This window comes from Macrotis lagotis, chromosome 2, assembly GCF_037893015.1.
Source record: "Macrotis lagotis isolate mMagLag1 chromosome 2, bilby.v1.9.chrom.fasta, whole genome shotgun sequence".
NCBI lineage: Eukaryota > Metazoa > Chordata > Mammalia > Peramelemorphia > Peramelidae > Macrotis > Macrotis lagotis.
The window spans coordinates 171,129,689-171,152,487 of NC_133659.1; the positions used below are offsets into that span (position 1 = coordinate 171,129,689).

A 22,799-nucleotide genomic window follows, 5' to 3' on the forward strand; every position below is an offset into this window, starting at 1 on the left:
TGTTAATATATTTAGTTGTTGTATCTCCCAAAGGAATTTAAACTCCTTGAAAGAAAGTATTGGGTATTTTTATTTTTATCTTCAAATTAATTTGATTAGTTGGGTCCTTCTCCACACTTTTTTTTAAATTGTTTTTCTTCAGCAGGCAAATGGGAAAAAAAAATTTACCACAAACTTCTCTGATAAAGATCCCCTCTTCAAATTAAATAAGAAATGGATTCAAATTTATAAGATTAATAGCCATTCTCCAGTTAACAAATGGTCAAAAAAATATAAACAGGAAATTTCTATGGAAGAAATACTAGCTTATCAAGTGTGTCATATGAAAAAAAAAGTTTCAGATAATTAAAGGGGACCTAATATGTACTAATATGTACAGAAAATACGTACTAATATGTACAGAATACGTACTGATATGTACAGAAATACGAATTAAAATAATTGAGGTTTCAAAAAGTTGATAGAAAAGGTACATGACAAATGTTGGTGGGACTATAGGAAAACACATATATTAATGTACTTTGGTGGACCTGACCCCCCAGTTGTCAACTAGTTCAACTATTCTTAAAAGTAATTTAGAATTAGGCCTCCACAAGTTACTTAAATTGTACATTTCCTTAATCCTGTTATAGCACTACTATTCTCCAAAGGAATCAAAGAAAAAAGAAAAACATATTTAGAGAAGCTCTCTTTATGGAAGCAAAGAACTGGAAGTAAAAGGTTGCTCATTAATTGGGGAATGACTGGAGAAAATATGATAAATTAATATAATGGAATACTATTATGTTATAAGAAATTATAAAAAGGATATTATAAATTATAAAGAGAATCCAGGAGAACACTTGTATAAACTAATTCAGAGTGAAGTAAGCAGAAAGAAGAGAACAACATTACATAGTAACAACAGCATTATAAAACAACTTTGAAAGACAAAGACTTTGATTAACATAATGATTAACTATACAGAAGAATGATAGATGGCAAATGCTACCTACCTCATGACAGAAAAGTAATGAACTGAGATAGAGAATAAGATGTATTTTTGTTTTGCTTAAACACGAATATTTATCTCAAGGGTTTGTTTTTTTTTTGAGGGGGTGGCTTTTTTCCCAATGGGGAAAACAAAGTGAGAGGGAGAAAAAAATAGATCTTTGTTCACTGAAAAAATACATCTTTGTAGGGGCACAGCCAAGATGGAAGCGTGAAGACAGGAATTTCCAGAAACTCATTCCCCCCAAAAATTCCAAAAGACGTCAAATTATGACTCTAGCCATAATTTAGAGGGGCAGAACCCACAGAAAGACTGAGTGATACAATGTCCCAGTCCAAGAAAACAGAGAAGGTCTACAGGAAAGATCTATTTCAATGGAATGGGAGTTGGAAAAAGCCATAGCACAGCAGCAACACAAAATATGGGCCAGATGCCTGGGTCCATGGTGGGGGTGGGCAGTTTAATCAACAGGGAAAGCTGGAAGGGGTAGTGAGAGAACTATGCTGCACCAGAGTGAATGTGGAGTGGAGTGCCAGCCTCAGAGCAGCCCCCTGATGAGCCCCTGCAGCAGGAGTCAGCAGAGCCACCCGACACAGACAGAGCTCAGCCCATAGATGTTAAGGGGGTTGGGGGAGACTGCAGAAGTCTCTGCTCTCCCTGGGGCAAGACTTAGCTGTTTGCCCACACTCAGATCCAGATTGCAGTCTGGGCCCCAACAACACCACCATAGCCAAGGGACCATCCTCACATATCCAGGGCAGAGGGGAGGGCCTGAACACAAGCAAGAGAGCAGTCAGAGTCTTTCACAAGACCTTGGAGGAATTAAGATCTCTGTGGGATATCCCCAAAACCCTCCAAAGCCTTAGAAGTGTGGTAAATCTGTCATAGGCTGAAGAAGTGAGCAAACAAAAGAAAAAGAAGAATCTGACCATAAAAAAAGTACTTTGGTCTCATGGAGGATCAAAATACACACTCAGAAGATGACAAAGTCAAAGCTTCTGTACCCAAAACCTCCAAGAGAAATAGAAAATGCACTCAGGCTATGGATGAACTCAAACAAGACTTTGAAAAGCAATTAAGGGAGGTAGAGGAAAAATTGGGAGGATAAATGAGAGTGATACAGATAAATCATGAAAACCAAGTCTGCAACTTGGTGAAAGTAATACAAAAAATACAGAAGAAAATACCATATTAAAACCAGTTTAGGACAAATGGAAAAAAGCAAAACAAAAGGTAAATGAGAAGAATGCCTTAAAAAGCAGAATTGACCAGCTGGAAAAGAAGATAAAACTGCTTTCTGAAGAAATAATTCCTTCAATTACAGAATGGAACTAAAGGAAGCTGGTGACTTTGAGAAAACTCAGGAAAAATAAAACTAGAAAAATAGAAGAAAATGTGAAATATCTCATTGGAAAAATAACTGACCTTGAAAACAAATCCAGAAGAGATAATTTAAAAATTATCAGGCTACCTGAAAGTCATGACCAGGAAAAGAACCTAGACCTCATTTTTCAAGAAATAATACAGCAAATGTGCCCTGAAATCCTAGAAGCAGAGGGTAAAATAGAAATTGTGGGAACTCACTGATCACCTCCTAAAAGAAATCCCAAAAGAAGAACTTTCAGGAATATTATAGTCAAACTCCAAAATTCCCAAGTCAAAGAGAAAATACTAAAAGCTGCCAGAAATAAGCAATTCAGCTTCTGTGGCTCTATAGTCAGGATAACACAGGATTTGGTGGCATCTAGATTAAGGGTTCATAGGGCTTGGAATATGATACTCCAGAAGGCAAAAGATCTTGGTTTACAACTAAGAATCAACTACCCAGCAAAACTGAACATCCTGTTTCAGGTGAAAAGATAGACCTTCCATGAAACAGGGGACTTTCAAACTTTCCTACTGAAACAACCAGAGCTGAACAGAAAGTCTGATCTCCAAGTACAGGACTCAGGTGAATCGTAGTGGGGGGTGGATGAGAAGGACTAATTATGAGGAACTTAATAATTTTGAACTGCTTGTATTCCTGCATGGGAAGAAGATACTGATAATTCATATGAACTTTCTCATTTATAAGAGCAATTAGAAGGAGCATATATAGACAAGGCACAGGAAATGGTATAATATAGTAAAAAGATGGAGTCAGTGGATGATAAAGAAAAGTACTGGGAGTAAGAGAAAGGAAAGAAAGAAGGGGCTAAGATATTTCACATTTAGAGTCAAGAAAATGGAAGTGGAATGGGGGAAGGCAAGGGGGAATGAGTGAGTCTTCATGGCTCAGAGAGTAAATAACATACACACTTACGAGGGTATAGAAATCTATCTTACCCTAGAGAAAAATGAGAGGAAAGGTATGGGATAAGGGGGAATGGGAGGAGGGAAGGGGGAAAGGGGGAATAGGTGATAGAAGACAGGGATAGAAGAGTACCCTAGTGGGAGAGGGTACTCAGATACAACACACTTCTGAACAGGGACAGGATGAAAACAGAGAGAGAATGGAATAGATGAGAGTGGGGAGAAATAAAGTGGAGGGAAATACACCTAGTAATAGCAATTGTGGGAAAAATACTGAAGCAACGTTTCTGCAACTCACCCAGAGACAGAGTCATTGGAATCTGAACACAGACTGAAGTATATATGTTTTTTCTCTCTCACTAATACATACATACACACCCACACATATCATCTCAGTTGGCAAGTATATCAAATGTTTGCTCACTGAAGAGATATTGAAGGTTTCTTGATTATGATGCTACTGATTGGCATAGATTAAATTTCCTTATGAATAGTGATGGTCTGTGTTTAAGTCTATTCTCTGAAACCTTTCCCATTTTTCAGCATCAACAGCTTGCTTAAACAGGAGCTGCCTCAACTGCACAGCATATTCTCAATACAATGTTGACTTTGATTGTTGCTTTAACAAGTTTATTCACAGAGCTGACTTAGAAATGACTCTCCCATTGGAAACGTCTTGTTGGCTAAAATTTAATAATTGTATGTGATTCCCAACACTTTTAGTGTTTCCTGATTCTCTTCTCAAAAAAAAAAAACATTCACGATATATATGCCCAAGGTTTTAATATAGTCCATAAGTGTTTGTCAACACTTCCCCTAGCACTTCTTATGTTTAACTTTTACACTAAAGTCAACAGGTATCTGTATGCATAATGGCTTCTGATCTTATCCTCAATTAAAAACTATTCTCAAAGTTACCAAAAATCTCCTAATTTCCAAATTTAATGGCCATTCCACAATTTTTATATTGACCCCTCTGAAGCATTTGACACTGATGGCAAATTCATAGTCCTAGTTATTCTCTCATCTCTGGGTTTTTGTAATATCCTCATCTTCTGCAACAGTTTTTGGTCAATAAGCTGCAATTATTTTCACAGTAATCTTGTTACAAATGCTTGTTGTGAACACTGACATACATAATAAATGAAATATTTTTAAAAGGTTTTTTTTGGGGGGGGGAGTTGCAAGGCAATGGGGTTAAGTGGCTCGCCCAAGGTCACACAGCTAGGTAATGATTAAGTGTCTGAGGCTGGATTTGAACTCAGGTACTCCTGACTCCAAAGCCAGGATTCTATCCACTGTACCACCTAACACCCCACTAAAAGTTTTAAGTAAAAATATCCAACACACATGACTTCTCCCAAGAGGATAATAATGACAACTAATACTGTTAAAGAAAACAAAGATATTGGCTTTAGAAACCGTAACTGACCTGAAGTAATCTTTAAACTCTATTTTCTCAAGATGTTCTATTATTTTCAACTATTTTGTCATTACTCTATAGGGGTGCCTATAGAGTATCAAAAGCATTTTCAGATTTTGACTTGTAATTTATTCTCAATTTCTATAAAAAATTATAACCAGCTCTTATAAGACATCTTCCTTACCAAATATTGTTCCTACTCTGCAGTTATTACAAATTAAGAAATAAAATATTTTATTCTGTACAATTAAGAAATGTGCTGAAGTTGTATATGCCTTGGACTAGCTGACCTCCAAGTCCCTTCTATTGTTATGATTCCACTCTTCAGATTCAGTCTAGGAATACCTATTTGAACTAAAGAGTTGTATGTTATCAGTTACAATGACATCAGGCAATATAACTCTATAGAACCTCTGTGATATTGGAATAGAACAACTCTTGAGTCTGTGATACCCTAATAAGTGTTTTGTGAGGATATCCTCAAGCTAGACAATTAGTAGAAAAGTCATTGCTGCAACTGGATATCCCATAAAGAACTCAATATGAGACCAGAGAGTGATGTTGAGAAATCAAAAGACCCCTTTCTTCTGTCAAGAAAAAAAGAAACTAGGGGGAGCTGGGTGACACAGTACATAGAGCACCAACCCTAGAGTCATGAGGATCTGTGTTCAAATCCATCATCAGACACTTAATAATTAACTAGCTTAAGTATGATAAGATTTTTCCCCCTCACATTTCTACCACTTTCCACTAAGGAAGCCTAGAATAGATACAATTTTTAAAACATGGAATTGAGTCTCTGAGCAAATCACTTAACCTCTTTTGGACTCAGTTTCCTCATCTGTAAAATAGAATGATTATTGGGAGTACCAAATATGATAATATATGAAGTGTTTTTAAATCCTAAAGCACTATATAAAAATAATCTCTTAATGACTCAAACTTAAAACCTAGTTTTTTTCTGGCATTTTCTTCAATGCTGGTAATTCCTTCTTTCAAATTCATTAAAACACAGGAACAAGAGAGAGTTGGGCTGCTACTTGTTCCCAATACCATTATCTTCATTTACTATCACATAGCAAACATCTTTTCTGCTATAAGTTCATTTTAGATAGATTTTTTATTGTTGAAATACATGTCTTCCATGTAACTTTTTCATTCCCAATAAAATTCAACTCTACCCTAATGCCTACCTCCTTCAAACACCTTGGCTTACCAATCTTTAGGCCTTATGACCTCTTTTCAGCTAACCTCAAATATGCAGTCTACCCATGTTTTTTCTAAAATCAACGAGTTCATCATTTCTTAAATCCCAGTAGTTTTTCATCACAATCATAAGCCATAATTTCTTTAGCCATTACAAACTGAGATGAAGGAAAAAAGAAAAAAAAAGAAATTTACATGATAAATTCATTATATATTTGAAGGAATAGCAAGTTGCAAATAACAGATTAGCAGTTTCATGGGCAATCATCTTTTTAATTATTCTAGTATGTTATGGAAATACTTTTATTTCATAAATTAAAAACCAAATTAAACTAAAAAAACAAGCATAGGAATGGTCATACCTTAGACATACTACCACTAATCTCCAAATGAACTTGATCAAGGTAACAGAATTCCTAGTTAGCTCTATTCCCCACTTGTTCAAATTAGTGAAGTTTTATTAAATTACTTCCTTGAAGAAATACCAAGAAAAAAACTGTAATATGAACAAAGCATATATATTTTTGCCCAAAATGTTTGTAAAGCCTTTTAAATAACTCAAAAAGGAAAGAAAGCTGATACTAGACCTATCTCTACTGAAGAATTATAAACAAATCTTAAGTATAGAGTTAGCAACAAGAAACCAGGTCATATAATTACACCAAAATTAGGAAATTGTGATTTTTAGAATTCTTGAATCCCAAAACCAACTCTATTCTAAAATGCTGTTCATAACATTTCTAAAAAGTACTTAAAAGTATTTAAGGTTATCTTAGGTTTTAACACACACACACACACACACACACACACACACACACATACACGTATTATAAATATGTAACTCAACTATCCCTATTTCATAGAATTTTTAGTTCAAATTTTAATAGCAACCAACTCCTGCTAATGGCAGTTGGCAATTCATTTCAGTGGTAGAAAGCTGAATGATAGTATTCTAGTTAAAATTATGTGATTGAGAGGTATACTTTAATTTTCACACAATTAAGGACATCAAAAATTGAAATAAGAATTTCCAATTGACAGCATCTAAATTTATTTTATTTCATGAATTTAAAATACTTATTGACTATCTTTTTCAAGACTCTGCTACTAGAGTCTAACTCAGATAACTCATTGTCGTAAAGAGCTGACCCTGAGTTTTCAAAGTGTGCCCTATCAAATCATAACTTCTGGTAGCTCTTAATAAGCTAGAAAGATTTCCAGTATAAGCTGTGATGGAATACAACATTTGATGGCAAAACTCGTTTCAAAACGTTTATCACAAGAAGGCTGTAGGGTAGGAGGATGGAAGTGGATAGATCACCAGTCCTGGAGTCAGGAAGGAGTTCAAATCTGCCTCAAAAACTTATCGTGTGATCCTGGGAAAGTCATTTAACCCCAATTGCCTCCAAAAAACAAAACAAGAAGACTGGCTAATAGGTGAGGTGTTTTTTTTTTTGCATTCTACTAAACCTAGAAGCATTATGATCTGCAGCTGATCACTGGTAAAATCATAAATTCTTGAGGTATGATAATTTGTGAGGACCTCCTTTGTGCTCAGTGCACTTAAGTAATAAAAATAGGATATAATTCTATCCTAGAGATGTGATATAAACATGAAATAACTAAAAAGGACAAATAGATAATAAACATATGAATCAATTTTAAAAAAGCAAATACCAAACAAAAATGAGTCACAGATGAACAGTACAATATACACATATTCAATTTTTCTATGGAAAAACAAAGTAATACAAGTAATTCAATTGATTTAGAAATAACCAAAACAGATTTCAATGAAGAAGCAAATGTTGAGCTTAATCTTAAAAGAAATAATAGGGGGGCAAAGCCAAGACGGTGGCATGAGGGCAGCATTTCCCAGGAACTCCTTCCCCAGGAAACTCTAAAAGCCAACAAATTATGACTCTAGCCAATATTTAGAGGGGCAGAACCCACAGAAAGACTAAGTGATACATTTTCCCAGTCCAAGATAACTTAAAAGTTCCACGGGAAAAGTGTGTTTCACCAGGACCAGGAACTGGAAAAAGTTCCAGTCACAGTGCAGCCTGGGAAAAGCTTGAAGGGGTGGGGGGTGGGGGGGAATTTGACTAGACCAGAATGAGTATGGAGTGAAGAGCACCAGCTATAGAACTTTCAGCAAGAATCAGGAGAAACCAGTCTGCACACCCAAAGCACAGCCCACAGATGGTAAAGGCAGGTCAGGGGAGAAGACAGAAATTTCTCTGCTCTCCCTGGGGGTAGGCCTCTGCTGCTTGAACACACTCAGATCCAGGTTGCAGTTTGTCCTTCCATACTAAGACAGCCCAGCAGAACAAATCCTCACAGCTCCAGGGCACAGGGGAGTGCTGTGGTCATCTACATATCAAAGTACAGGCAAGAGAGCATAAGACCTTGAAGGAATAAAGATGGCAGTGGGGTGTCCCCCCACAAAAAAAAATCAATCTCAAAGCCTTGGAAGTGCTATAAATTCATCTTGGGCTGAGAAAATGAGTAAACAAAAGAAAAAGAAGAATCTGACCATAGAAAATTACTTTAGTTCCCATGGAAGACCAAAACACATATTCAGATGACAACAAAATCAAAGCCATGACAAACCTCCAAGAGAAATAGAAAACGGGCTCAGACTATGGATGAGGTCAAAAAATACTTTGAAAAGCAAATAAGGGAGGTAGAGGAAAAATTGGGAGAAGAAATAAGAGTGGTGTAGAAAAATCATGAAAACCAAATCAACAGCTTGGTGAAAGAAATACAAAAAAATACTGAAGAAAAGAATGTTAAAAACCAGTTTAGGTCAAATGGAAAAAGCAAAACAAAATGCAAATGAGGAGAACACCTTAAAAAACAGAATTGGCCAGCTGGAAAAGGAGATTAAAAAAAGTTCTCTGAAGAAAATAACTCCTTCAAATGCAGAATGGAACTAAAGGAAGCTGATGACTTTGCAAGAAAGCAGGAAGAAATAAAACTCTTCTAAAAAAGCCAAAAATTAGAAGAAAATATGAAATATCTCATTGGAAAAACAACTGACCTTGAAAACAGATCCAGAAGAAATAATCTGAAAATTATTGGGCGACCTGAAAATCATGACCAGGAAAAGAGTCTAGACCTCATTTTTCAAGAAATAATACAGCAAAATTGCCCTGAGATACTAGAAACAGAGGGTAAAATAGACATTGAGAGAATTCACCAGTCACCTCCTGAAAGAGATCCCAAAAGAAAAATTTCCAGGAATATTATAGTCAAATTCCAAAACTCCCAAATCAAAGGAAAAAACCTCTAAAAGCTTCCAGAAACAAACAATTCAACTACCAAGGCTCCATAGTCAGGATTACACAGGATCTGGCAGCATCTACATTAAGGGTTCGTAGGGATTGGAACATAATATTCCAGAAGGCAAAAGATCTTGGTTTACAACTGAGAATCAACTGCCCAACAAAAGTGAACATCCTCTTTCAGGGGGAAAAAGATGGATTTTCAGTGAAATAGGGGACTTTCAAATTTTCCTTCTGAAATGACCAGAGCTGAACAGAAGGTTTGAACTCTAAGTAGAGGACTCTAGTGGATAGAGGGGTTGGATGAGAGGACTAACTATGAAGAACTTAATGATACTGAACTGTTTGCATTTCTGCACGGGAAGAAGATATTGATAACTCATAAGAACTTTTTCATTTATAAGAGCTGTTAGAAGGAGCATATATAGACAGGACACAGGAAAGAGCAAAATATAATGGTATAATATAGCAAAAAAAGATGGAGTCAATGGGTGACAAAGGAAAGTACTGGGAGGAAGGGAAAGGAGATGAAGAAGAAGCTAAGAAAGTTCACATAGGAGTCAATAAAAAGCTTTGTCAATGGAGTGGAAAGGGGGAAGGCAAGGGGGGAATGAGTGAGTCTTCATTCTCATCAGAAATTGGTCAGAGAGGAAATAACATATACACTTAATAGGGTATAGAAATCTATCTTACCCTAGAAAAAAATGAGAAGAAAAGGATGTGATAAGGGAGAATGGGGGAGAGAAGGGGGGGGGGGACAGGAGACAGAAGAGAAGGAAGATTGTGGGAGAGAGTACTCAGATACAACACACTTTTGGACAGGGCCAGGATGAAAGGAGAGAGAGAGAAAAGAATAAATAAGAGTGGGGAGGAATAGAGTGGAGGGAAATACAGCTAGTGATAGCAGCTGTAGTAAAAATATTGAAGCAACTTCTCTGGTGGACTTATGATAAAGCAACTCACCCCAGAGATAGAGCCATTGGAATCTGAACAGTCTGAAGTACTTTTTTTTTTCCTCTCTCTCACTAATCTTGAAGTTTCTCATCTTCTTGGTGGGGAAGGCAGTTTATGTTTACTCTTATAAGAAAATTATTATAATAATATAAATGAAAAAATAAAGAAGAGAAAGCTCCAAAAAAAAGAAAAAAGAAAAATTGGAATGATAGATGAAAGAAAGAAAGAAAGAAAGAAAGAAAGAAAGAAAGAAAGAAAGAAAGAAAGAAAGAAAGAAAGAAAGAAAGAATAGTCATGGATTGGCAGAGAAGAGGTAGGAATAGTTCATACTACAACAGGGAAGGAAAAATTACCCACATGACCTTTAAAAGTATTTGATGAGGAAAACAATGAACAAAAATAGAACTTCAAGGAGGACTAGATCTTCCAGGCCACAATCTATATTAAAACACAGTAACTGTCAAAATTATTTGGTATTGGACAAAAAATTTTAAAAATTAGATTAATGGAATAGAATAGACAAGGAAAAAAAAATCAAAAACAATTTAATTCAATAAATTTAGAAAATTAATTACCTAGGAAGCAACTCCTTATTTAACCAGAGCTTCTGGTAAACCTGGAAAGCAGTCTGGCAGAAATTAGGTTTAGTCAGTCAGGCAGTCAATAAACATTTATTAAATACCTACTATGTTCCAGGTACTGTGCTAAGCATTTTGGACATAAACAAAGACAAAATCATTCCCTTCTCTCAAGGACATCACAAAGGCAAAGACAATATGAAAACAACTAAGAACAAACAAGATGCAAACAGATTAAACTGGAAATAATCAGTAGAAGAAAGGTATTAGAATTAAGAAAAACCAGGGGAAAAATGATTGTTATAAAAATTTATATGTAATTGAGAAATATAAAATAAAATAAATTTCAAAACATTAAAAAAAAAGAATTAAGGGGAATCAGAAAAGGCTTCTTGTAAAGTTTGGGGATTTTAGCTGGGCCCTAAAGGAAGTCAGGAGGAATGGAGGAAGAGAGAGAGAACATTCCAGGCATGGTACAGCCAACCAAAATGTCCAAAGTCAGGAGATAGATGTCATGTTACACAAACAACAAGGACACCAGCCTCCCTGAATATAAGAGTATACGTGGTGGGGGAAGAGCAGGGAAGGAGTGTGATAGGAGGAGTTAAAAGATAAAAAAAAAAGACTGGAAACTTAGGGGGAGGCTAGGTTATAAAGAGTTGTGAATGACGTAAGGTTTTATTATGATCCTGGAAGTGACAGACTATAGTTTATCAAATAAAAGGATTACATAGTCAGATCTGTGCTTTAGACCAACATCTTACAACAGATCCTGTAACAAATTCAAAATGGATATATGATCTAAACATTAAAGATCATAACATGAAAAATGAAAAGTGAAACAGATATAGTACCTTTCCACCTATAATTGAGGGATGAATTCTTATGAGAAAATGGTTTATATAAGAAAAAACAGATAATTTCATAAAATGAATTAAAACAAAATTAATGCAGAGGCAGAGTCAAGATGGTAGTGATATGAAACAGTTTGGTGAGTTCTCTTCTACAAACTCTTCTATATAGATTTAGAAAATAAATGGGGGGGGCAGCTAGGTGGCACAGTGGGTAGAGCACCAACCCTGGAGTTAGACCTGAGTTCAAACCCAAACTCAGACACTTAATAATTACCTAGCTGCATGACCTTGGGCAATTCACTATATGCCATTGCCGTGCAAAATCAAAAAAGAAAATGCATGAGATGGAATTCTTATGGGGAAATTTAAAAAAAAAAGGTTACAGTGAATCATTTATCCAGTCCAGCTTGGCATAGTAAGATAGAGAGAGGGAACTGCAGACATCAGGGTCAGGCCAGAACAGATGCAAGCAGTAAGCATAGTACTACAAATCCCAGGAAGAGGTGGTATTTGTTCTTTACCCTCGAAAAAGACCATGACATTAGGAGAGGTGACACTATGACAAGCACATGAATTGGATTTGAGTGAGGGGGTGCTGTGCTTAGTCAGGAATAAGGGATGCATCAGATCAAAGAGGGGGCCTCAAGGCTAGAAGAAGGTACCAACAAATCCACTTCAGGGCACTGTCACAAAGACAGGTACAACTGGGCTGTTCTGACTTCCTCCACCAAGTTCCAGGTCTAAGAGTGTGGAACAGTGTAGTTAAAATGAAACTTTTTCAGAGTCTCGGTTAGTGCTTTTTTTGTTGTTGTTGTTAAAAGGAATGACTAGGGCAACTAGATGACATGATGGATAAAGCATCGAATTTGGAGTAAGGAGGAACTGAGTTCAAATCCAGCTACAGACACTTATTCATTACCTAGCTGTGTAATCTTGGGCAAGTCACTTAACCCTATTGCAAAGGATAGCTCTCTGGGAGAAGGAAAAAATATATTAGGAAATATAGTGTAAAATTAAAAGATATCAATGAAAAAAAAAATATATATATATATTATATATATATATATAATATATATATATATCTTTTAGTTTTTGCAAGGCAATGAGGTTAAGTAGCTTGCCCAAGGCCATACAGCTAGGTAATTATTAAGTGTCTGAGGTTGGATTTGAACCCAAGTACTCCTGACTCCAAGGCCAGTGCTCTATCCACTGCACCACATAGCCACCCCGAAAATATGTATTTTTAACAAAGGTGATATAAAACAAAAAGATAGAATTAAAAACAAAATTAAGCATTTGATGACCTCCACTGAATCTAAATTAAGTCTACAGCCACTGCAGCAGAGTTTCTCTGATGCAGATTCAGGTCATACAAGAACATGAGAGTCTGTGTCTTCTGTAGCAAAAGGGGAAAGCGTTCCTAATGGTCTACAGGGTAGAATTCCAAGCTGTTACTTGCCCTGGAGCTGCCTCCCCAATATGTGGGGTCTCCCAATGCAGGAAGAGAAGAGACAATTTCCCTGTAGCACCTGTAATCTCAATACTTGCTATATACTAAGTCAGGGCTCTATAAACACTTTTATTCGAGGCAATTATAATGTTAACAAGTGAACCAAGGATTCACCCACACACACCATAAATCCCTGAAAATAGGCAAAGATACTTCCATATCAATTAAACAAAATTTTCCTAATTTATAAGATATCCAAATGAAATATAATGAAAATTTTAAATGAGAAACAGACTAAGAAATCCATAGGTAAAGTACCAATCTATTTTTAGTTTTATCAGTGTAGAACATTCCTGGAATGGAAATTGCTTCCCCCAAAACAGATGATGAGTTATCTGTGATTTGGGAGTTCATAAAGTCATGGATCTATGGCTGGAAGGGAACTTTTATCTAGTCCAATCCTACTGTTATACAGAAGAGGAAACTGAGGCCTATGCAGTGACAGAGATAGTATTTGAGGTCGTCTTCCTAAATCAAAACCCAGAATTACAAAACTGTCACTGAGAGTTTCAATAAAATTAAAAGAAAATCCTAAGGCTTATTATTTTGACATTTTGAATTTTAACACATAGGGTCATAACCAAATATTTTTATACTTTTACAGCACAAAAGTGCCAAGAGAAGCAGTATGTTGTTGGTTACCTTCTGTTACTAAAACAAAAAGAGACAGCTTTAAAGTAAAACTAACTCATTAATATTTTTATTAGTAAAGTAATAATAAAGTATTCTTCACTAAGAATTATCCCCTCAGCAAACATAGTAACAGCTGGAGCACAGAAACAATAGGAAAAGTAGAATATAAATCAATCACTAGGATTCAGACTTGGCAGCTAGGTGGTACATAGGAAAGAACACAGGGTTCTGGAATCAGGAAGATCTGAATTTAAATCCATATGCAGATACTTAGTAGCTGTGTGACTCGGGGAAAGACACCTCACCCATATTTACCTCAGTTCCTCATCTGTAAAATGGGGACCCATTGGAACAGGAAATGGCAAACAACTCTACTATCTTTGCCAAGAAAATATGGACACAGCTGAATAACTGAACAACAACAAAAGATTCAGACTTAGATTCATGACTCTTTACCCTGAAACAAAAAAGTTTTTTGAAGCTATTAAGCTAGTGAGTTTCATCATTCTGTGAAATAATAGTGGATTAAAAGTTGAAGCCCTAGGTAATATTATTACATATACTACCAACAATAATTAACTCAAATCCATTGAGCAATTAAAATCTGGAATGAAAATACCGAAGCTTCTTCTTAAAATATTTTTTGCATGGCATGCAGCCTGCTCAGGACTGAGGAATTAGACATAAATTAAAAACTCAAACTCAATGCAAAACTATAATAAACTTTGTTTGAGTTTCATTTTCTGTTTTCTTATCTTATTCCCATGGTGGGATGAGATGGGCTCCTTTATAAGAAGCATATTTCAAATCATTCATTAAGTTAGGCAGCTTGCTTAGTTCAGCAGTCCTACATTTTATGGTCTATGTAGTCACCTAACGGCCAAATTCAGTAACTGCAGTAAATAGTGCTGTCAGAAGTATATAAAATCCCAGGAGATTGGGTGGCATTCTCTTCCTCTACTTGGTCTAAATAGCCACTTAACTTCTGTATAAGTATTGAATTCCACCTGGGTCTCCTTAGAACACTTTCTTTTATTACTAAATACATTATAATGAGAGAAATCTTAAACAAGAAAATTGGTCTTAGATGATGTGCTGAAGGTCTTCCATGCTCTGGCTGTTTTTTATACTGTGGGTTTTTTCATCAGTAATTACAGTCTTGTGAAGTAGGTTTACATTAGAGCTGGCACTGCTCCATATGTACTAAGAAACATGTTCAATTAGATTGTTGCCATACATATAAAGAATTGCTATTTGGTACCGTATCTACAGAGGTTTGGCAAATGGTTTTCAATTTGCTTATGCTGTCTACACTATCAGGATTATTTCCTCACTTCCTGACTCCATGCTTCTGATCTTGGTTGGAATGTGGTTAGTAAAAGGTTTTTTCCAACCTGCTTGTGGTTTTGTTTTGTTGGTTTTTTTCTTTCAGATTGCTTTAGGATAATCTGAGTTCCATTGCTACCGCAAATAACTTCCTTGGGGAAGGAACTTTCCATATTTTAAACTTTAAAAGTTCCATTGATTTTATGTAAGGCCAATTACTTCCTTTGATAAAAGGGGAAAAAATTACTCTATGGCTTTGAATCTAGCCTTAATTACTAGTCTTTCTGAAAAACATGCTTAGTTTAGACACTCTGTTTTGGAAAAAATCCTTACTTCCATTAAGAGTAGTCTTGGAACTAAGCATAGCTTGAAAGAAGAAACATGAGAAGACATTCTACCCCTTTGAACAGGTTGAAAAGTGTGCATATTTTCATTTTTCTATATATTGATCAGTTATACTGATTTTTTACCTCTTCTTCTTTATCTTTAAAAATAATATTATTTATATAGGATAGCTCTCTGGAAGGGAGAAATGGTAGAGGAAACTATGGTGATGTTAAAAACAAAAAGGATTAATAATAACTTTTCTTTAAAAAATGCTTCTTAGATATTTATTTTATATTGAATGTGCTTAGCCAAATTTAGGTAATTTCATTAAGTTTCTTCCTGAGGGGGAAGCTAGGTGGTGCAATGGATAGAGCACCTGTCCTGAAGTCAGGAGGACCTGTTCAGTTCAAATTTGACCTCAGATAATAATTACCTAGCTGTCTGATCTTAGGTATGTCACTTAACTCCATTGCCTTCCCCCCCCCAAAAAAAAAAGAAAAAAAAAGATTCTTCGTAAAATGATTCAATTAATGTGACACACTTCCTGGCTATGTGATCATATACAAGTCACTTATCCTTTCAATGTTCTAAGTAGCTCTCAGGAAATATAAGTGGCAGAGAAAGTATTGACCTGCAGTGGTTGTTTCCTCACCTCAGAGTCCCCTATACCAACAAAATTATAGGTCCAGATCCTTAGTCCTAGCCTTAACTACAACTAGAATCAATTGACTATGTTCTTGTACACAGTTTACAGAGTCTGTGAAGAGATCCCATATTAAATAATTTACTGATATAACCATATTACTTATGCTCTTATTCTTAGAAAATAACCTGTTATAGAAAAATAATTATATCTGCCTGCATTGTAACCAGGCTTAAAACACAATTAAAATATAACTCACTTCAATTCAGCAAACATATATTAAATGTCTCCTAAGCTAAGGCTGTGTTTCAAGAAGTTTAAATTCCAAGATGGAAAAACAAGTACACAGAGAAATAATTACAAAATGAGCACAGATTATTTTCAGAGAAGAGAGGATGGCACTAACAACTAGAAAGCAGGAAAGGTCTCTTTTTGGAGGTAGCAAATGAGTTGAAACTTGAAAGGACCTAGAGATTCCAAATAGTGGGGGTTAAGACAGATAGCATTTTCTGCACAAAGAGCAATGTTACTATTACAGCTTCTCTCAGAAAGTGGACTATGTTGATAATACCTTAAGTGGAAGGAGAAGATATTACAAAATTTCAATTTAAGTAAAGACTGCCAAATACCATAGTAAACCTAAAATTTTTTTAAATGACATTACATAATTCAGTCTTTTAGATAACTATTATAATATAATTGGCTTCCTCTCTAATTCTATGAATTTTATTTTGTAGGTTTGAAAATACTGTTCAGACGATAGGTCTATAGGTTTTTATCATATTGCAAAAGGATTCAATGACACAAGATCAGTTAATAACTACTGAATTATTGTTGTTCAGTAGTGTTTGACTCTCCATGAGTTTATTTTGGGTTGTCTTGGCAAAGATACAGGAATGATTTGCCATTTCTTTCTCTAGCTCATTTTAAAGATGAAGAAACTGAGGCAATCCAAGTTAAGTGACTTGCTCAGTATCACACAGCTAGTAAGTGTCTAAGATCAGAAATAAACTCAGGAAGATGAGTCTTCTTGACTCCAGCACCAGCACTCTATCCAATGCATCTCCAAGCTGTCCTAACCACTGTGTTAGAGTCAAATTATTAGGTCATTCAAAAATATAATTTTGTTCTTTTCCCCTTTCAGTATGAAACTGTTCAGACAGATGCTGAAAAACTGCTGCCTGTGATCCTGTGCTCATGTCTGAGTAGAACTTCTCAAGGCCAAATGAAATCTTATGCTTTTAATTAGACAGCATTTCACAATTGCCTACATGCCATTCTCCCCTCCCCCGCAACCCATTCTTCCACTCCCAACACAGACAATAAAATGTGTACTTGGCAAAGATTTCAGGCTACTTGTATGACTTCTGGCCCCAAAAAAGTAAATTTGAGAATTTCTATGATTTTTTTTTTAAAGTCAAAAGCACAACTGAGCATTTCCTTACCTTATAAGATGGCAAGAAGCACAAAATCCCTTGGCCCACTGTTTGGCACACAGACAAGAGGAGTGCTCCAACTTCATCCTGGAATGCAAAGTTCTCTGTGTGCTGGAAGGTGGCACAGAGATTTCGACCCTTGGGGCCTGACCCAATAGTGCCAACCCAAACCTATTATGTGAAAAATTCAGCATTAGAAGTAGACTTAAACCCGTCAGGCAAATAAACACTATCAAAAAAAATTTATTTTATTTTTAATTCATGGAATAAAACAAGCATTTTCTTTATATAGTATAATAGTATTTTATTCCTTCCCAATTGTACATCAAGACAATTATAGCATTCATTTTTATAAGACTTTGAATTACAAATCTTCCTTCCTCTTCTCTTTCTAAAATGTAAGCAATTTGATAAAGGCTATACATATATATATATATATATATATATATGTATATATATATATATATATATACACACACACACACACACATACACACATATATATATGTGTGTGTGTGCATGTGTGTGTGTAATTATGTAAGACATTCCCATTTAAGTCTCAGTAATGAAAAAAGAAATAGATAAAAAGGAAAAATAAAACAGAAAAAATAGAGTGAAAAATATGTGCTTTGAATGGTATTCAGAGTCCATCTAGTTGGATAACTAGCATTCTATTTATTCATCAACAAAAATTTTAAATAATTTCTCATGTTATTTCTCCAGTTACCACCCAAATTGGTTAAAAAGTCTTAGAAATTTTATAAACCTAAAAAAAGAAAATACTAACCTGCGAGTTCTGAATGACATGATTAGCCTCTAATTGGATAGCAAATGTCACACCAAGTTCAGATGAAAAAGATTTCATTGGTGAGAGAGTACCAGATGTCAGAACAATTGTCCGCACATTATTATTAATATCTGAAAAAGCCTACCAAAGGAGGAAAAATATTAGTTGCATGAAACTGTGATCAAATGAATCAATTATTGTCATCTAATTCTTTCAGCAATTATACTAGCTAAAAATTTCCCACTACATTATAACAAGCTTACCACAGCTGGATTCAAGCACCAAAAGTTTAGTACGTTTACTGCCATTTTTTGTCTAGAACTCTTCTTATTTTTAGGTAAAGCCAAGAAACCATTTTTTTCTGGAATATCAATCTGGCTTGTCCAGGAATAAGTTTGCTGTATAGCGACTTTGTAATCATCTGCAAACCTAGATGAAAATTGTTAATTTAAAAACATTTACAATAGTTTTCACCAATATCTGAACAGACAGTAACTGATTTAAAGTCAATTAATAATAATATTTATACAGGGGTTTAAAGTTAGCAAAATATTTCTCAAAACAGTCTTATAGATTAGGTAGTATAATGGGGTGGCTAGGTGGTGTAGTGGATAGAGCACCAGCCCTGAAGTCAGGAGTACCTGAGTTCAAATCCGGCCTTAAGACACTTAATAATTATCTAGCTGTGCAAGCCACTTGCACAAAAAAAAAATTAGGTAGTATAAATATTATTATTTCCATTTTATACAAGAGAAAGCTAAAAGAAGTTAAAGTCTCTGTGGTCACTAAGCTAATAGGGATGAGAGCGGCTAGACTTATTCACTCCAAATAGAATGTCTTTTTTTATAAATTATATTTATCTCATTCAAAAGTCTTAGTTTTATAATTTTCCCATTATCTACAACAGTTTATAAATTTTGACCCATAAGTCATTGAATCAAAAAATTTGAGAATTAGATTAAGACTCAAAAATTATCTAAACCAAGGGTTCTTAATCTAGTTTCCAAAGACTCTCAAGAAGGTCCACACATAAATTTCAGGAAGTCCATGAATTTGGAAGGGAAATACAATATATCATAATTTTCATTAACCACTATCTAAAAATCTAGCACTCCTTTCATCTTTTAAAAACATTCTTCTAGAGAGGGTCCAAAGGCTTTAATCAGACTACCAAAAAAAAAGGGTGTGTGTGTGTGTGTGTGTGTGTGTGTGTGTGTGTGTGTGTGTGTAATGGCAGCCATCTCCAGGATGGGGTAGGGAAGGGGGGGGGGGAGAAATTTACATAATAATTTTGTTTTATTTGAAAGGAATAGCAAGTTGTACAAAGTAGATTTACAGTTTCATATATAATCATCTTTTTTACTGTACTATATTATGGAAATACTTGTTTTTTCCATAAATTAAAAAAAATTTTAATTCTGCATTTCAGAATCATCAGGAGGGAGGGAGGGAGGGAGGGAGGGAGGGAGGGAGAGAGAGAGAGAGAGAAATATTTCTATAGGTGGCGCAATGGATAAAGCACCGCTGGAGTCAGGAGTACCTGGGTTCAAATCTGGTCTCAGACACAAATAAAAAAAAATATAACAACAGCTTAATTTTATACAGTGCTTTAAGATTTGCAAAGCCCTTAAGACATTATTTCAGAATCTCACAACATTCATCTGATGTCAGTGCTATGATTGTTACTTTTCACATGGAAAAATTGAGATTGAGAGGCTTTAAGTGACATGTCTAAGGTGGCAGCTAGTATCTGAGGGAAAATTTGAACTCAGTTCTTCCTGACTTCAAGTCTACCATTCTATCCACTAAGTCACTTAAGCCAACTTAATAGTATATTTGCTTGTTACTTTCAAAACTGTTCTATTTTTCTGTTTCCCTCTAAACTTCTTTCTCTTCTTTTCTGCATATTTTAAAAAATGCTTCATTGATTCTTCTTTCTTTTCAGGAACACTATCATTTGTTCTCTAACAAATTCCTCCTCCCGGTGGAAAAAAAAAAGAAAAAATTCTTGAAACAAATAATCATAGTCAAAGAAAATCAAATTCACCCATTTGCTGAGTCCATTTCTTTCTGTATTTGAAGTTCATCACAATTCATCAAGAGATGGAGTAGCTTACTTCATCGTTGAGTTATGGTTGGTCATTGCATTGATCAGAGTTCTTAAGAGTTTCAGAGTTACTTTTATCTACAATGTTATGTTACTGAATAAATTGTTCTTCTAGTTCTGCACATTTCACTCACATCAGCTCATTAAAGTTTTCCCAGCTTTGCCCAAAATTATCTCTCCTCATTTCTTTCAGCACAATTCTCTGGCTCTAGCATTCTGAATAAGGGCATTCCAAGCCAGCATGAACTACAATAACAGGGAATCGGAATCTATGTTCTGGTGCTGGACTAACAGAAGAGAAGCTAGGGAAAGAGCCAGCCTCTATATGTGATTGTAAAAGACAAGGCCAGACTGTGAGGTACTCAGTGCAGTGGGAGCCATACCAGAAGACAGAGGAGACTCAGAAGCAGGGAACCATTGCTTCATGACTGTGAAGGAGGCCGAGACCAGTAAGATCTCTAGCATTCCACTGAGGTCAGTTAGAAGCACAGCAGGGAACAGAATCAACTCCCCAGAAACTGAAACTGGCTAAAGCAAGATCCTGCAGTGGACCACCAAGAGACTGAGATAAAAGCTAGGGATTAAGGCAAAATTCGGGTCTAGCCTCAGTCACAAAATCCAGGCTAGCAGACACACAACAGGGCACAGAATCAAAGACTACCCAAACCAACCAAGAGTATCAGGGGAGACTAGCCTAAGAACAAAATCGTAATGTAAGAATCAAAGATGAAAAGGAGTAAAAACGGGGGGGGGGGGGGATTTAAAAATGCAGAGCACTTGGAAGCAGGGTTCCAAACACTTCAAAAGAACAAATAATTTAATCTTAAAGGACTGTGGGTAAAACAACAAATCATATAATTAAATAAAATGACAACAATGAGACAACATACCAAAACTTTGGGATGAAGCCACTGCAGTCCTTTGGGGAAAATTTATATCTCTAAACACTTTCAATAAGAAAGAAAGAAAAAAAGTCAATAAATTGAGCATGTAACTTTAATTAGAAAAGTAACAATTTAAAAAAACATCCCCAATGAAATATTGACAGGAATTATAAAAAAATCAAAGAAAAGATAAAATAAACTAAAAACAAAAGCAAAAAAATGCATTATGAAAATTAGGAGTTCTTTTTGGAAAAACAAAATTGATTAAAAAAGAGAAAAAATTAAGTTGCCAATATTAAATGAATATTAAATGCCAATATTAAATGAAAAAGGGAGTTGATTATTTAAGGATTTTCATTTTCATTTTCTTTTCCAAATTAGATGTCTTTTTTAATCTTCATAATTTCATTTTTGATCTCTTATTTCATTTCTTACACTATTATTCTTTGTGGCCACACAATATTTTTCTCTGAGGTTCTGTTTATAGGCTTTGCAGAGTCATTCTATTCTGGGTTTATTTCTTGAATATCTCAAATCCTGAGTAAAGCCATAATTTTGACTGGGGGGCTTTCTTCTGTTTATTCATTACCAACCATAAGACTGTCTAAGATGACCAAAAAAAAAAAAAGACAACTGTTGGAAGAACTGTGAAAGATCAGGTATACTATTTACACTATTGCTGGTGTTGTGAGGTGGTCCAAGCATTCTGGAAAACAATTTGGAAATAAATGTAGCCATTCAGTAATAAAAAGTTACTAAACTGTGCAACTGCTTTGACCAAGTAATAAATACTCCTAGGCTTAATCATACAAAGGAATCAGAAAATGAGGGAATGATTCCCACTTGTACCAAAATATTTCTAGCAGAACTTTTTGTTGTAGCAAAGAACTATAAATAAAGTAGACATCCATCAATTGGGGAATAGTTGAACAAATTAAAGCATAAGATCATAATGGAATAATATTTCATCTTAAGAAATTACAAAAGACCAATTCAGAGAAACCAAGGAGAACTTCTTTGAATTGGCAGAGTGAAATGACCAGAACGAAGAGAACAATTAATATAATGATTATATCACAAAGGAGGAAAACAACTGTGAATGTTTTAAAAACTCTGATCAATGCAATAACCAGTCAAAATTCAAGAAGTCATAAAGATGAGACATTCTGTCAGAAAAGTGATAGACTAGAGGTACAGAATAAAACATACATTTTCAGACATCACTATGATGGAAATCAAATCAGTCCTTTCAAGTGTTTATACTCCTCTGAGAGGAAGGCTGCAATGTGGAGGAAAAAAAACAAATTCCAAAGCCTCTCCTTACAGAGGGCTCAACATTCCAGGAATTTCTTCATTTGTCACCAGCTTCTCTCTTGGAATAGTTTTCACGATTACCTTCATCATGGCCCTGCATCAGCTAATTCCTGTCGCTATTTCTTTCCTCTTTCAGCTAGGTGGCACAATGGATAGAGTGTCAGACCTGGAATCATAAATGCCTGAGTTCAGATCTAACCTTAGACACTTAAGAGCTGTGTGACCCTGACAAGTCATTAACTTTTGC

The 22,799-nt window shown here is 35.3% G+C and overlaps 1 protein-coding gene across 1 annotated transcript in view; it reads right to left on the minus strand.

The window, feature by feature from the left end:
• BRIP1 (BRCA1 interacting DNA helicase 1) overlaps nt 1-22,799 on the minus strand; it is a 448,227-nt gene that overhangs the window by 311,607 nt on the left and 113,821 nt on the right. Inside the window, exons 12-14 of the mRNA XM_074223555.1 lie at nt 18,511-18,676; nt 18,248-18,388; nt 17,470-17,631 (exon numbers count right to left, since the gene is read on the minus strand). Coding sequence (XP_074079656.1) covers nt 17,470-17,631; nt 18,248-18,388; nt 18,511-18,676 — 469 coding nt within the window. The remainder of the gene's footprint in view (nt 1-17,469; nt 17,632-18,247; nt 18,389-18,510; nt 18,677-22,799) is intronic.